Source organism: Phoxinus phoxinus, assembly GCF_949152265.1.
Source record: "Phoxinus phoxinus genome assembly, chromosome: 9".
Lineage (NCBI taxonomy): Eukaryota > Metazoa > Chordata > Actinopteri > Cypriniformes > Leuciscidae > Phoxinus > Phoxinus phoxinus.
The window spans coordinates 3,068,501-3,085,423 of NC_136884.1; the positions used below are offsets into that span (position 1 = coordinate 3,068,501).

Here is a 16,923-nt window from a genome sequence, read left to right on the forward strand (position 1 = left end):
TCACTGTCTTTATGAGTGAGTCATCGAGTCATTCATTCATTGAATCTCACGATTCGTTCAAAGCCACAGATTTCGTTGCAAAATAGAGCAATAAGCCTGACTATACTGTTTTAGATGCAGTACATCACTTAATGTTACCCTTGTTGTTTTTTAACTGTTGTATAAAATCAATGTTACATTTGAAATAGTGTGGATATTCGGGATGATGATCAACATTAAAAACACTGCTGGATAGTCGCACAAACAGCGCAAGCGGCTCGTGACAGAACACAGACCGATTGAATGACACTTTAATTTAACTAGAAAATCTCAAATGAACATCGCTGAACTCCAGCTTGTCTGTGTTTTCAGATCATCCGCGCTTCTTCAGCAGTGTAGAGAGCGCGCGCATGGTTGCCAGATACTATTGAAAAGACCGTGTAGAACATGTTCTTTTAACAGAAAAGCTCTGATTTGGGGTTTAAATGATTGAATTCTGGCATTTGTGGCCACAGCGGATTAAACCGACACTTTCCCCATTTCAGACGACAAACTAGGCTAGGCTACTATCTTGTTCTGTACCTCACTTGCCTAGTAAGTAACCATAGTAACGCGTGCGCACGCTTTCGCGCTTCCTGCTATGACGTGGAGCGCGAGGTGCACTCAATGCTGCATTCATTTTTAATTAGCCTAAATTAGGCTAGTTACAGTTAATTTTGTTACGGTATGAACTTAATCCTAGGAAAGACAAAAAATATAAGACCTTTGTAACGAAATCCAAGACTTTGTATACCAAATTCAAGGCTTTTAAGGCCTTAATTTAAGATGTTCAAATTTAAGACTTTTTCAATGCTTTTAAGACCCCGCGGGTACCCTGGTTGTCAGTGTTTCTTTGTCTGGACACAAACACTGTACACACGCTGCCTGGAATCGGTTGTTGGTATCGGGGCATTTTTACGTGTACGAGTACGAGTACATGAGCTCAGTATCGGGTCGATACCCGATACTGGTATCAGTATCAGTGCATCCCTAATTATAAGGATTGATTGACGTCGTCGCAAAGATGGTTCTAGAAACTAACCATTACACCTGTTCCAGAAGTGGTCAAATTAAAATGAAAGTAGATCAAATAATTCAAAACAAAACTCATAATGCCTTGCAATCTCATTATATTGTATTCAAGCATTGCACAAGCTGTTGAGAAGAGGTGTGCTTTTATTACCTAATTGTTCGGATGTACGCTTTCCAGCTGGTGAACGATAAAATGTATTTTAAAAAATCATTGTTTTCCATTTGAAAAAAAGCATTGCAATCAAAGTTATTTAAAATAAGACTCATAAAACAATACGTTTCACTTTACGATCTCATTATATTGTAGTCAAGCACAGAAATGAATCCCAGACTTCACTGAACCTGGGATGTTTTTTTCTGATTCTGAAATATCATTCTCATCTTGTCAGCGGTGAGTAAGATATCTGCTACGAACCCACTGGAGGACATCATTTGAGCTCCACTTTAGCATGTCACAAACATTTGGGTGAATTTTATTGGACATTTTTTTCATAAGCACCTATCTTCCAAATCTCCAGCATTCATTTCAGGCTCTAGATTGCAGCCGGTTTGAGATTCGCAGTGAATATGAATATATTTGTCTCTTGTGTTTTAGGCCACTGTTGTTCCAGACGACTGAGCACATCACGAGCAGTCAAGCGCTGGGAGATTTGATTCCATACAGCACCATATTACATTTTCTGTTCAATCGTGCCCCGGCTGAACTCAAATCACCACATCAGGTACGCACACACACACACTAACGCAGAGGGATGGAAACCTCTTGGTTATAGATCCTCAAGGATTAAGGTTTTAGGTTCGGGGTGTTAGCAAGCAGGAGGTTTTTGAGGTCAAATCCTGTTTACTATGCCCTTGAGCGGGGCAATTCATCTCAAGTTGCCCCATCGCAACTGCCCATGTGATTGACCTACTGTAAGCAGCTTTAGATAAAAGCTTCTGCTAAATGACACATCTCATTTTTGAGTGCTCGGACTGGAAAGGATGAAGATATTTTGGGCCGTTTTATAAAATGAGGGTTCTCTGAAAATAGCTTTAGCATGGGTGGATTTGTAGAGCTCTTATGTACCACTAATACCGCTTTCCCTCCTGAACAGAGAGCCGAGTGGTCGATCTCTCGCTACTCTCAGTGGTTGGATGACCACCCGTCAGAGAAGGATCGTCTCACCCTTATTAGGTAAGATCCAATGCTCAAACATGCCACCGCTTTCACAATAAACCTTCCCAGTGACATTCTCTGACCCAGTGACACTAATGCTCGTTTGATTTAGCTTGGTGTTTAGTTTTCTCATCTTTGACCCTTTATGAAACATTCATATTCAGTAATGCCATTTAAAAACGAACTAGAAATGTCAGGGTTTTCACAATCACAGAAAAAACCTGGAAATAGCAGGGAATTTGTATTTTTTATCTATTATTTTATAGAGAATGCAATTAGAGCAATCTCTTTCTAATAAAGTTAATGCAATTCATATATCCTATGAAAAATATTTATATTCACTATGAAAATGGCTATTTTTCACTATTCACTGTTTTTTTTTTCATGACTTTTTTTCCCAGACCTTGTAATTAGTTTTAAAATTCCCTAATATTTCCAGACCTATACAAAAATCATGTACATTTCTTAAGTTAATATACATTTTTTTTTGTTATGCTCAGCTCTAAAATATTTTATTTTATTTTGTGAGTGCAAAGTGATTTTTAATAATCCCTAATCCTAGAAAACTCATAGAAAAAACAGATCTGGGAACTATAAAATCCAGCACTTCAGACAAGAGCCCAGTTGCAGAAACACAGCCACTATGTTAACACTGTCTTGTCATATAATCCCAACCCTTTTAAATTTTTTACAAATATCCATAAATATTACAATTTGTTTTGTAATTAGTCTTACTTCTCGGATTCAAATTAGACTAATATACCTTTTTATGTAATTGACATGAAAAAAAGACCAGTTTTGAGGAAAAAAAATTAGATGATTAACTTGTAAGACAAGTCAAAGTAGTTTCTGCAACTGGAGGAAATCATTTATCAGCGCAACACCAGCGTCCTCTACTGGCGCTCTGGAGGAAACACAGCAGCTTGTGTGTAAACAGCGAAAGTAAAAAATTAAAATGTGTGACTTTCCTTTGTTGCAGGGGGGCGTTGGAGGCGTATGTGCAGTGTGTCCGCGCCAGGCAAGGGAAGGAGTTTGCCCCAGTGTATCCCATCATGCTCCAGCTGCTGCAGAAAGCCACAAGCGCATCATAGGACCTGCAAACAGAGCAAAAATGTAGACCATGAATCATAACAATACACTCGTCTTCACCAAAAGAAGTCTTTATCATTTTGTTTAAATCGGATGTGTAAATTTGTTTGTTTTGCTTACACACACAGTGTGTAAAAATGTACAATGTGTGTGTTTTATGGGTTGTTTGGTTACTACTACTACTGGCTTTAATAAGAATCCCTACCTTTTTAGCAAATCTACATATATTCATAAATAATATTTGTTTTGCTAGGTGCAACTGAGGGAAAGAAATTAATTACTAAACACATTATGTAAATGTTGAATAAAGAATGCCTCATTCAGGTTTGAATCTGTTTGATTTATAACTTCTCCAAACTGAAAAATTAAAATGGCAATGCTACTTTAAAGAAGGACATGAATAATAGTTTTTTAAAAACAATGGAAGTCAGGGGCACATGTTAAGTAAAAGCTTGAGTGATCACATTAGTCTGTTAGCTGTATAACTGTATGCATGCCTCTTAATATTGATCTGTTGAACCTCTGACTCTTCAGCTCATCTTCAGAGACATGCAATCCTCCTCGTGTCTGTCTCCAGCTTACACTCTTTCCACACTGTTTTATTTGACATACATGGCACAATCCCAGATTCTGGTGTTTAATATGCGCTGTCTGTGGGCTTGCTGCTCTAAAAACATGAATTCAACTTCTCTTCGTCACCAGTTTTGCATAATCATGCAAATGTGAATCATCCACTCGACTAACTGCTCACTGAAAAATTAAACGAATTATGTGTGTAGTGGCCTCATATAAATAGCTAAACTGGACATATAAATGACAGTGAAGATGATGTAATGTAACATGCACCCAAACAAACCAGAGACTTTATGCAAAACAAATACGCAATTTACATCTTATATAGATTTTAATGGAGCTGAAATTATCTTATAAGGAGCCTTACCCTGCATCCAGTACCTCAGTTATGCAAAGTTTTACTAATATAGAAATTATTATATTATAATTGTAACAATATTTTAATAAATGTGTTATTTCTGACATTTTTAATCTACCGTACATTGTTTGTCTGTTGTTTAAAAAATGCATTTCACAATAAAGCACCAGTATATAAATTTGCATGCTTCAAATTAAATTGTCATCATTTTTAAAGTATACATAAAAATATTTGCCAGAACAATATGATCACCAAATCATCAGTCATATTATATTTTTGTATAATGACTAAATACTTTACTCAAATGGCTCAAGTCAGTATATTGATTTACTATTGATTCGTTTGCTCAGTGGTTTAAATGGAAATCTACGAGTTTGATGACTTGATAAACACACCCAAGACTTATTTGTTTTGCATAAAGCAATTTGAAGATAATTTACATCTTATATGGATTTTAATGGAAATGAATATTATCTTATATCTTGCCTTACCCTGCATCTTGTTGTATACCTCAGTCAAATAAATACCTTGAACAAAAATTAAAAAAAAGTTGATAACCACTGAAATATGTGAGGGGAAAAAACATGAACATGAAACCTATAAAACACTGAATGCATTAGAAATTGTTAAAATGTAACTTTACATAACCAGTCAAAGACGCGTGCAGCATTATATATGAATGAATAATATATGGTTTTGATCTTTTTTTCTAGATTCCTTAGTTTTAAATCGACAACTATGATATCTTACATTTATTCTGTTCATATACCGGTACATTAGTTACTTAGACGGCCAGATACATGATTTATTTACTTCTTAAGGCTATTATTAGATAGATTATTCTATTATTTCGAAAGCACATGTGTGTGGGGGTAGTTAGTGGGTGTGGGGTGTCCTCTCATGTTACACACTTTCCCGCGAGAAAACCCTGAGTCGCGCCAAAACCCCACCTGTATAACTCACCTTTATTCTTGCCTGAGCTTGTCATTTCAAGCTGTCATGGGACGTTCGGCATTTATATAAAGACAATTAATGATGTGTGACGATTAATTATGTCCCCGCTGAGTTACAGCTGAGCCTTGAAAACTTCAGGCGCGCCTGTTAATCGCAGCAGATCAATAAGAGCGCGCGCACTGCCCCGCCAACAAACCCCCACAGGCTTGGTCAGAACGACTCTCTGATTGGCTGAAATGGTCACTCTGAGTAGTTTCCTCCTCGTTCAGCCAATCACCGTCGTTATTTTTACACACCGCTTTCGTGATTGGCTGAGAGAGGGTGTAGCCTTCAGAGCGCCAGAAAACAAGCTTTAGCGGGGGATTCATAGTCGCCTGACCAGCAGTACGACTGAAATAAGAAGATTACTTGCTCAGATCTTCTGATTTAGAGAGAAAATTATGTTCAGATAAGGAGGAACAAGAAGGATCATCTTTGCACAGGATTTATTTACGTTTTTAGGATTTTTTTTATCCCAAGGACGGAGTTTAAGGTAAGAATATAGAGTTAAATCTTCTATCTGACTTAAGTTACATGCTATATAAATATTTATTAAATAAATTTCCTTAAACTCAAATCTGATTTTTACTGACAGACATTTTAGTATTCAAATAATAAGAAAAAAGAGAGGATTCATATGGGAGGATTATGCTGCTGATCTTCTGCAGTATAATGTAAAACAAAATATATACAATATTGTGACAACAATATAAATATTAATTATTTCTAACGTTTTATTAATGTTATTTCCTCTGAGAATCTGGTTTCGTTACCAGGCAACTGGTGAAGATATTTGCGCCAAAATCTTTCCACCATCATCAGATCAGATCACTTTTTTACTCCTATGTTTCTTATTTAATGCAGTAGTACTATAATATGTAATATAATATCACTTTTTTACTCATATGTTTCTTATTTGATGTAGTAGTAGTATATTATGTAATAAAATATCACTTATTTTACTCATATTTTCCTTTTTTTAATGCAGTAACGTTAGTAGTATAACATGTAGCTAATATAATATAATTTTTTACTCATATGTAACTTATTTAATGCAGTAGTAGTATAATAAGTAATATATGTGTAATAAACAGATAATGTGATTTTACTTTTATAATGTAATTTGGACAAATCACTTTTGGCAACACTTTTTAAAAACTATCATTAATAAGTTAACAAACATCAAATTAATGCTTTACAGATTGTTGGTATTATATATTAATAATGTAATAAATTAATTTGAACTTATATAGTAACATCATATCAATAATTCAGTAATGAGCTGGTTCACTATTAGTCTAAATATGCTGGCTATAACTGATTCAATTTTCTTTTTTAGATGGAGATGAAGTGTTTAACTTTAAAGGATTTGCGTAGTGTGAGGACACTAGTGAATAAGACAAGCTCAGATGATCCTGTCAACATGAATGACCATAAAGTAAGATTATCTGAATGTGTTTGAATTGTATGGTAATGCATCTACTTCCTCATGAGATGTTGAACTAATGCCGTGATTTCAGGAGAACATCTGCACGGACCGAAGGAAAACGACCCCGCTGAAGTGTGAGTCTGTGACGGCAGCTGTGAGTGGACACAGGAGAGTTTCCAGCCCAGATATCACCCATATAACCCCTATTAAACACACTGAGAGGGCCCATCCGGACCCCTGGACCCCAACAGCCAACCTGAAAATGCTGATCAGCGCCGCCAGCCCAGATATCCGGGACCGAGAGATGAAGAAAACCCTCTTTAGACCCATTGAAAATGAAGAGAAAGCTGTAGAGGAGGAGGAGGATGAGGAAGAACTCGATGACTCGTGTCAGGTACGAAGAAGTCGTCGTCGTCTAAATCAAGTGTAATATTTTGAAATGTACACACATTTACAGGTGGAACTCGAAAAAGTTCAGTAATTCAACTTAAAAGGTGAAACTAATATATTATATAGACTCATTACATGCAAAGTGAGATATTTCAAGCCTTTATTTGTTATAATTTTGATAATTATGACTTACAGCTTATGAAAACCTTTTCACAATATTCAAGTTTTAAATTTGGGGTTTTCATAAGCTGTAAGCTCATCAAAATTATAACAAATAAAGGCTTGAAATATCTCACTTATAATCTAACTTTTCGAGTTTCAGCTGTACATTTATTCGTCTAGCTGCAGACACGACTCACAAACGAGGAAACGATTCTTCTTAAATATGTTCAGAAGTTGTAGTTTTATCCACTGTATTCTCTCTTATTTTCAGTATGAAGCTTTAGAGGATTCTGAGAGGAGACCCAGTCGCAAACAGAAGAGTTTGGGTCTTTTGTGTCAGAAATTTCTGGCCTTGTACCCTGATTACTCTGAAACCTCAGAGAGCATCAATATCTCTCTGGACGAGGTGGCCTCTCGCTTGGGTAAGAGAAAATAACCCAATCAACAACCCCATCATTTCTGTGTAATATGCATGGCTAATGCATTACATTAACTTTTTTTAAAGCATTTATAATCTTTGTTAATGTTAGTAAAGTCTTCATGTTAGTTCGCTAATGCTAACAAATGCAACTTTTGATTTAATAATGCATTAGTGAATGTTGAAGGGTTCCTACGCAGTTTGGAAAAGTATGGAATTTGGTCTGAGTAATTTCCAGGTATATGGAAATATATTTGTGTTTCCAGACTATTGACCCTTTTCAGTTTTCTAAAATATACAATTAAGAGTTTCTAAAGATAAATTTATCTTACAAGCAGAGTGTTTTCATGGCTAAAGTTTAGTGATCCTTGAACATATTTGAATAAATTCAAGGCGCACATTTTCATTCACTCAAACCAGCAACAGATAAAGGAGCAAATGATCATCGGACTGTACTTATGAAGTTATGATTAAATATTTCCCTACATATAACATGTTTGATGTTCATTCAACATCAAACCACAATCACAGTATCAAACACAATGTGTCAGAGGTATAAAGCATTTTAGGTTTCTTCTCATCAAACTGAGAAAATATGAATATTTACAGATCACAGTACTAAATAACAAATGCATTGCTGTATAAACCATTCATCTTAAATATGGTCTGAAAAATCTACAGAGAGGTTTGGAAAGTTTTGTCCATTGTTAGTTCATGTGAACTAAATGTAAAGTGTTACCATGAAGTGTAGTGACTGACACCGAGATCTAAACCGTCTCAGGTGTTGAGAGGCGCCGTATCTACGACATCGTGAATGTGCTGGAGTCTCTGATGCTGGTGAGCAGAATGGCTAAGAACCTGTACGTGTGGCACGGGCGCTCGAGGCTACCACAGACCCTGCAGGAACTCCATCAGGCGGGCCGAGAGCAGGGCTACCATCTGCAGATGGACCCGAGAGAAGGAAGCAGCCCGTATGCTGCCCATCACATGCAAAACACACACGGTATGACACACACATGTTCCTCTAAAAAGCATTTGGTTTGCATTTATCAAGAGTATGCACACAAAAAAGGAAATTTCTGACTAGTTGCATGATGCATACCGCCATTTGAATGATTCACCATATTGCACTTTTGATGGCATTCCCTATTTAGCCGTGTTTCCACCGAAATTACCCGGAACAATTTGTCCTAGCATCTTTTTTCCCCAGACATGTTGCTGTCTGCGTTTCCACCGCGATCTAAAGTACTGTGAAGATTAGGCAAATAGTCCAGTGACGTAGGACTGCGCGCTACTTTACAGTTCCCGCTGGATCTCATCCTCTGAATTTAAGCTTAATAAAGCCTGAACCTCGTCGTCGGTGCATCGGTCGTATTTTTTAAACTCCATTGTTGATTCGAATAGCAAAGAACTGTTACTGCACAGATTTTTTTTTAAAATGGTGGTTGAAAAAAAATGCTGCGTCGAGTCGACCAATCAAAATGTGGCATGAACTCAACCAATCAGCATGTTCAGCGCCCAAGTCCCACCCCAGAAAGTTCCTGAACTTTGATTTAATCATAACTTAATTTAGAGCCAAATTTCCTAGTTCCTTACGGTGGAAACGCGGCTTTTGTTTAAACCATAATGACAGCTGCCTCATTAACTCCATTATTAGTGTCTTACCCTTGTGCTCCATTAATCGGTCACCCGTTAACAGCGTCTCCGGCTTCACAACACTGGTTACCAGGTGTTTGTGTTGATCACAGGTAATCCCATCCCAGCACAGGGACTCTGTTGTAAACGTGCCACGCTCTCACAGACCGGCTGAGGATGATTATTCAGAGAGGAAGATCTTTGCTTTGAGCAACTACTTTCAATTCAGTAATAATATACTTCATATATAGCGGAACTTAAGCAGACATGGTTTTAGAATATATAGTCATATTTTTACGAATATTAAAAAAAACAATTTGTGCCCTAAAATAAATTATTATATTATAATTGTAATAATAATTTCAATATATAAATATTTAGTTATTTCTGACTTTTTAAATCGACACGGTTTGTCCGTTGTTAAAAAAACTTATAAATTCTTAATTCACAAATTAAGGCCTTAAAAAGGTCTTAAATTCATAGTCGTTGCATACATTGCAAAAATAAATAAAAATATATATCTTCCTCAGTATGTTTGTCCTTTTTTCCCATACAAATATCTAAACATCTTTACATCAAGATACGTTTACTTGACATGCATTTTTTTAAATTCTTGAAAATTTGAACAAAAAGTGAGTTTATGCTTAAAAAACAACAACAAATATCTGTCAACGAGTAATAAAAACTTTTCTTTGAATTAAGTTGATTTTTCTGAGCCCATTGGCAGTTTTGTTATTTGTTGTTTAAATTATAAACTGACATAATTTTCACAGAAATCAAGACTTCATGCATCTTAATTTAGACAAAAGTTTCATTTCTCATTGAGGGCGGTGTGCATTACATTCAAGCTTTTAAATGGAGTTTGATGACTTGATAAAGAAATGAATCTGTTTCCCGTCCTCGTCTGGAACCTCTAATGTGGTTATTGTGTTTGCTGGCTGCTTTTCCCATGTGGCCGCTGTCGCTAAGCAACAGCTTTGCTTCATAACAAAAGCTTATTGCGGTCCCGTCATGAGGTCAAGGAGTCCCTCGACCAGCCAATTCACCAGCCAATGATGCCATTCCTCATATCCACTATCTCTGATTTTCTCCTGCCAGTCACATCAAATTTATTAATTCAATCCTTTATTCACGTCTGGCATCGTCCACAGCTGCTAAAACTGAAGAAGCATCATTTCGCCAAATTCCTCTAGTTATCAAGAACCATTTACCGTATTTTCCAGACTATAAGTCACACTTTTTTTCATAGTTTGGCTGGTCCTGCGACTTATAGTCAGGTGCGACTTATATATCAAAATTTATTCATACTGACTGAGATGAACCAAGAGAAAACATTACCGTCTACAGCCGCGAGAGGGCGCTCTAGTTAGCGGAGTTGTTCATAAGCGACACCGAGGAAGAATTAAATGTATCCAGTGTTGAGGAATGAGATCGGGAGCTTGGTGAACTTGCTTACCGGTAACTTGTTGGACTCGCTGGCTTATGTTTATCTATTCAGCCTGCCATGTATATGTTCTTTATGCTATCGTGTCGCTGAATAACTGTTAATGTGTTACGCTAACACACCGGACACCTATTCAACCTGTTGTTCTGTGTGCTATTGTGTCGCTCAATAACCATATCCAGATTAAATGTCTGTTCTTGGTCTTGGATTTTGTGAAATCAATTTCTAAATAAATGCGACTTAGATATGTTTTTTTCCTCTTCATGACGCATTTTTGGACTGATGCGACTTATAGTCCAGAAAATACGGTAACTGTTTCTAAAGTTGCTGTGTGGTTCTCTGAAGGCCTTTATTTTAAAGAGTGATGTTACACAACTTTCACATGTTTTACAGTGTTGTAAGCATGGTTTATCTCTCTCATACAGCGGCCTCCAGCAGACGGAAGGATAAATCGCTTCGCATCATGAGTCAGAAGTTTGTCATGCTGTTCCTGGTGTCCAAAACTCAGACCGTTACGCTCGATACAGCTGCTAAGATTTTGATCGAGGAGGGTCAGGATGAGTCCAGCCACAGCAAGTACAAAAGTAAGACGTCAATCATTTTGAGCTCTCATATTTTGTATTTTTTATCGATTTAAGTGTAGCTCACAATCTCTATTTGTGTTTGTTCAGCTAAGGTACGACGCCTGTATGATATCGCTAATGTCCTGACCAGCCTGAATCTGATCAAGAAACTTCACGTGAGAGAAGAAAAGAGCCGTAAACCCGTCTTCAAATGGATCGGACCTGCCGATTTTCACAGCAGCATTGGTACGTCGTGTTTAAACACTGGAAAATTGTCTCTTCCGTATGATTATTTTGTGATTATTTGTTGCACGTCTTTCATTCATTGAAGATTCAGAGGATTTGAGGGTCTCAGAAGCTCAGATCAGTGCCTCCGTCACAGGCACCGGGGAACGGCGGGAGAAGATGACACGTCACTCCTCCTTTCAGGTCATTCCAGCCCCTCCTGTCAATCAAAGACGGATAAGCTCCGCCCCCAGCACACCTCGAAGACATTCGACAGGTGAGAGCTGAGCAGAACACTAGCATTTTACATGCTTTTAGCTGGGGAAAGCATATATACAACGTAATATACAGTGTGCCACTTACATTTGATGTAACTGAAATTGAATGCGATGTTTTTCATGGTTGTGTTATCAGACGAGCCGGTGGATTACTCCAGGAAGAGTGTGAACAGCTCTGCAGTGTGTCAACTGCAGTTTGGAGACAGGTGAGTCCACCTGTACAGAATTTGTATTTGCAGAAATTTCCACATATTTCAAACTTTAGTCATTTACAAACTCTGGTTCACTGGTTAAGATCCTAGAGCTGATGCATGAACCATTGTGCCCAGTGTTATTATAGTATTATTATATTTATTAATATTTAGTTTTTAAATTTGCATCTTCTTTTTATTAATTGTGTTATGTGCTTTTCTCATTTTTATTCGTTTTTTTATTTAATTTTATTTGATAAATGAAAAATGTATGAAGTTAAATCAAGTTTATATCAAATTTATTTAAAGAAAATGTTCATTTTTTTTTTTTTTTTTTATATATATATATATATTTCCGCTTAAATTGAAAAAAACTATTTTTAATTAACAATACCAACACTGATCAGTAACTACTGTGTTGTGTATATTTGCAGTGTTCAGGCCTGTTCAGGAAGCGCTGTGGGACTTGCGGTGCCTCTTCAGGCTGACGTCCCGTTTGCGTCACTGCCCTTTTCAGCCCAGTTCGCTCCTCACCAGTTAGCGTACCTGTCCGGTCTGCCACAAACACCCCTGTTCATGGTGTACAGCGGACATGTTCCCGAGGGCATCAACCAGAGGTCACCCGTCTCAAACCCAAAGAAGAGAGAGAGACAGGAGGAAGAGGAAGATGATCAGCCAGCTAAACGAAGCAAACGCTCTGTGTCCATAGAAAGTGAAACGGTGAGTGTTGTGTCCATCCACTTCAACATGCATATACATATTTTCATTTAATAATAAATGAATTTATTAATAAATTAATTTAATAATTTCATTTTATTTGTATAGCACCTTTCATACACAAAATGCAGCTCAGAATATAAAACAGAATAACAAAAATATTGAAAAAATTACAAAAACTAAAGCATTAAAAATGAAAGCTTTTAAGTATTTAACAAAATAACAACATTTTAATATAAAAATTAAATATCATTTTTTGTAATTTTTGTTAAATACTTTAATTTAATAATAACTTTTTTTGTATAACAACTTTCATTCACAAAATGTAGCTCAGAATATAAAACAGAATAAAAAAATATAAAATTGTAATTTTTTATATATATTTTTGTTTTTGCTATTCTGTTTTATATTCTGATTTTTGTTTATTTAAGCTTTTAAGTATTTAACAAAATAACAACATTTTAATATAAAAAAAATATACATTAAAAAAGTTTAATTTTTGTTAAATACTTTAATTTAGTAATAACTTTTTTTGTATAGCAACTCTCATTCACAAAATGTTGCAAACAAGAGCTGGACAAAAAATAAGTTAAACTGGACAAAAAAAACAAGAACAATTAAAGAAAATAATAAACATTAATACAATAAAAGAATAATTTGCAGCTCAAATTTATCAGATAAAATGTGAGCTGCAAATTAAAACTTTACCATGGTAAAATCACTGTAATGCACAGCCTTGAGTGGCTTATTTCTTTATAAAATAGTGGCAACGGCACTATTATAATTTTGAAAGCCGTCCTTTGACCTCGAACATGTGTGAATGTCTCGTAGGGTGAGACTGAGAGTGCCAGAAGGTCTCCGATCTGCTCTCGAGAAGGTTCCCCGTGGGACGAGGCCTCGCTTGGGCCAACGAATGAGGAAGACGCCAGTCCCAAAGATGCCCTCATGTCCTCTCATTACCTCTATGTCCCAAACACAGCAGGTACGTGAAAACCCCAGTGTCTACGACCACCAGTGAATGTCAAACTCTCAGATCGCACGTTCGTTCTAACGTTACATTTGACTGTTTCCTGTAGGTCTGAACGGTTTGAACTTCCTCATGCCAGCAGGACATACACAAGGCGGTGTGCCAGCTGTAGCTATGCCATATTTCTTGGTGCCTTCACCGCTCATAACGGGCGCGATGCCCACTTCCGGTGCTGAGGGGGTCGCCGGCAGCGGTTTGAGTTTCAGCATGCCCACCATGTTGTCACCAGCCCAGTTTGTGATGGCAGGAGGGGCATTTAACGTGTCTGAAACACTGAACACCCCCGAGCATCATGGGCACAGAATACCAGTGGCCACATTCTCACCACAGGGACCACGAGTACAAGAGAGCCCTCAGCCTGCACAAACACAGGTCAGTGCACTGCACACAGTTTGTAGAGATGCACCAACAATCAGGGTTCCCACGGGTCCTTGAAATCCTTGAAAATTTGTAAATAATAAAAAAAAAAAATCAAGGCCCTTGAAAATAAACATGCTTATTACATGGCTTGGTTGAATTCTAATGTAGAATGCGGTCTGTTATTTCTTGGTAACAGACCGCTGCTAAGTATAACAGATCGTTGCCATGAAAAACAGAGTGTTGCCATGGACGCAGGATTCTAACCGTAGAGACGAAACTGACTATTTTCTTTAGCGGGAGCCATATAAATCGTTTTTAAATCAATAAATTCCTTTTTAAATCAATATTTTGTGTCAAATTATTGATTTATTTGGTAGGTAGCCATGTAATAAGCGGGATAATGTATAGCGAGGCGGTTGTTATAGCGAATCGCTATACATTATCCCTGACATAGATACCGGTCCTTGAAAGTGCTTGAATTTGTGTGATATAATTTTGAGGATTATTGCTTACAGCTTATGAAAACCTTTTCACAATATTCTAATTTTGAATTTAGGGGTTTTCATAAGCTGTAAGCCATAATAATCAACATTATAACAAATAAAGGCTTGAAATATCTCACTTTGCATGTAATGAGTCTATATAATATATTAGTTTCACCTTTTAAGTTGAATTACTGAAATAAATGAACTTTTGCACAATATTCACATTTTCAAACCTGTAAATGTGATTGGTTATTAAATAAACGAAATGAAAACTTTAAATTTATTTTGGGTTAAAAATAAAAAAAGATCTTTCCGGTGCATCAATACTGTTATATCAAAGTGCAAAGTATTTTCTACAGTGTTTGTGACCTTTTCCCTTCTGCTGTTCCAGACTCCTGTGACACCAAAGGAAGCAGCGCTGGGGTCCAAATCTTTCTTTGAGACACCTGGAGCTTTCGGGTCTCTCGCCAGCCAACCAGCGGCGCGCAAAAGAGGCTCCGCCCAGAGGAGGCTGGACATCGGACACACCGCAGCCAATTAAATTAGCCGCTGCATTTGTGTCGTTGGTTTTCAGGCTTCTGTGGTGCTACAGTGCCAAAGACAGAAACAGCATTACACAGCAACATTTTTTTACTTGAATTATTTCTCGTATATGAACATTTCCTGTTTACTAACATCAGTATAAGAGGGCGGATTATTACAGATGCTGAAGGCCCACTCATATTCGGTTACACACCCTTTTGTTTTTCCACACACCATTTCTGATAGTATTTTGGAGTTTATTTGATATCCTACCAGTGTATTGCCTGATTTTGTTCACCATTATTATTTATTATAGCATTTCCAGAGGCTAAAATCATCAATCCAGTTTTTAGCACTACGTATTTAAAAATGTGAACATGAATTAAGTCTGGATCAGCTTCTGAGTAAAAACACACACATTTGCTCAATAATATGTTTTGTATTTTGCTGATTGTAAAAAGTGCCATATTGGTGAAGCCGACATGCCTTAAGAAATGTGTTTGTTACATGATGCCTTCACCACTAAGAATGAATACATAGGAAAGTGTATTTGGGGATAACGAACAAAATAGTGGTTGTAAGTTTGAGGTGCTACGTCTGAAATGAAAAGGAAACATACATACTTGAATAACCAGTGAATATAATCTGCGATCACTGGAACAAAGCGGATTATCACAGTACTGTACTGTTTAAAACAAAGTATGTTTATGAGTTAAATGTTCTTAGACTAGTAATAAATTATTTTTTGGAAGCGTACAGGAGTTAGATTTGGATTGAGCTTTACACCACAGGGTGTAGTTCGCACAGTATTTACAGTTACTCAACTGTGACTCATAGCATTGAGTGTTTTTCTGTCTGTTGAATGTGTTTAGAGCTGCACTGATGAATCTGTATGGTGCTTTTGTGTTTGTCAGATGTATTTTTTAATCATTTTATGTATGGACACAGGTGTCGTACATGTAATGCAAAAATAAATATATGTAAAAGGGAATTTTTGGTCAATTCAGTTGATTTGAATTGGGAATGTGCACAGGCTTGTGCGACCACAAGATGGCAGCATAGACAGACTGATGAATAACATTGATTTCCCATGAAGCATCTCTGATAAAAAGGCCTAAATCTTTCTTAATTGTCCTCCGAGATTATGATATTAATACACAATCACAATGTTTATTAATGCATCTCTATTTGGATGCAATTCATTGAATTGCTATTTTAAAAAGGGTTAATTTGGACCCAGAATAAACAGTCTGCCCATTTCTTTACATATAAGTCCTATATTTGAAGGTACTCTATGTAACAAATAGTTGACGGACCCCATTGACTTTCATAGTATGGAGGGAGAAAAAAAATACTATGGGGTCCATTACCCATATCAAAATATCTATTATATTATATCCATATCCATTAACCATCTTCAAAATATCTTCTTTTGTGTTCAGCAGAAGAAACAAACAACATAAGGGTTTATGAATTATGACAGAATTTTCCTTTTTGGGTGAACTATCTTTCTAAGTTTAATATCTAAGCTTAAGAGTATTTAAATCAGTATGTGTGAGCATTAGTAGTGTGTATGCGTGTGGTCTGTATTATAGTTTTTTTAATGATCTAGTGTAGTAGACCAACAGTAGTCCGCTTGGCAACATGTCAATGTTCATTAATGCTGTTTACACACACACACATACACCTGGAAACCTTTTTTATCATCTCAATAAACCCTGTATGAACAGCAATAACTTGCATTTCACCATTTACAGGCCTGGAAACCTCAGCAACACGGTCGAGTTCTCGGAAATAACCATGTCTAAAACCAAAAATGACACAAAATCAATCAACGTTCGTGAATATGGAGAATATT

At 36.6% G+C, this 16,923-nt stretch overlaps 2 protein-coding genes and 1 long non-coding RNA gene across 3 annotated transcripts in view; 2 read left to right on the forward strand and 1 right to left on the reverse strand.

The window, feature by feature from the left end:
• Positions 1-4,757, forward strand: part of cog5 (component of oligomeric golgi complex 5) — a 79,053-nt gene extending 74,296 nt beyond the window's left edge. The window contains exons 20-22 of the mRNA XM_079622614.1: positions 1,646-1,772; positions 2,145-2,224; positions 3,186-4,757. Of these exons, the coding sequence (XP_079478740.1) occupies positions 1,646-1,772; positions 2,145-2,224; positions 3,186-3,297 (319 nt within the window). The 3' untranslated portion in view covers positions 3,298-4,757. The remainder of the gene's footprint in view (positions 1-1,645; positions 1,773-2,144; positions 2,225-3,185) is intronic.
• A 67-nt stretch (positions 4,758-4,824) lies between these two features.
• Positions 4,825-16,049, forward strand: e2f7 (E2F transcription factor 7). The gene is made up of 13 exons (XM_079622089.1): positions 4,825-5,712; positions 6,559-6,657; positions 6,740-7,042; positions 7,472-7,622; positions 8,400-8,621; positions 11,123-11,281; positions 11,369-11,506; positions 11,592-11,762; positions 11,900-11,969; positions 12,389-12,674; positions 13,503-13,653; positions 13,748-14,070; positions 14,935-16,049. Exons 2-13 carry the CDS (start codon positions 6,559-6,561, stop codon positions 15,082-15,084), a joined length of 2,223 nt encoding a protein of 740 aa, XP_079478215.1. The 5' UTR covers positions 4,825-5,712; the 3' UTR covers positions 15,085-16,049.
• On the reverse strand, positions 8,473-12,621 carry LOC307003529. Its single transcript, XR_013798737.1, has 4 exons — positions 12,501-12,621; positions 11,849-11,979; positions 9,284-9,424; positions 8,473-8,594 (listed from the first exon to the last, which is right to left on the reverse strand). It is a non-coding gene; the product is annotated as an uncharacterized lncRNA (long non-coding RNA).
• Positions 16,050-16,923: the final 874 nt, after the last annotated feature.

Bases quoted from the DNA above. Each gene is read 5' to 3' on its own strand.
- e2f7 (XM_079622089.1), top strand. From the start codon at position 6,559: ATGGAGATGAAGTGTTTAACTTTAAAGGATTTGCGTAGTGTGAGGACA. The intron at 7,043-7,471 runs GTACGAAGAAGT...TCTTATTTTCAG, and splicing joins AACTCGATGACTCGTGTCAG to TATGAAGCTTTAGAGGATTC. The intron at 11,282-11,368 runs GTAAGACGTCAA...GTGTTTGTTCAG, and splicing joins CAGCCACAGCAAGTACAAAA to CTAAGGTACGACGCCTGTAT.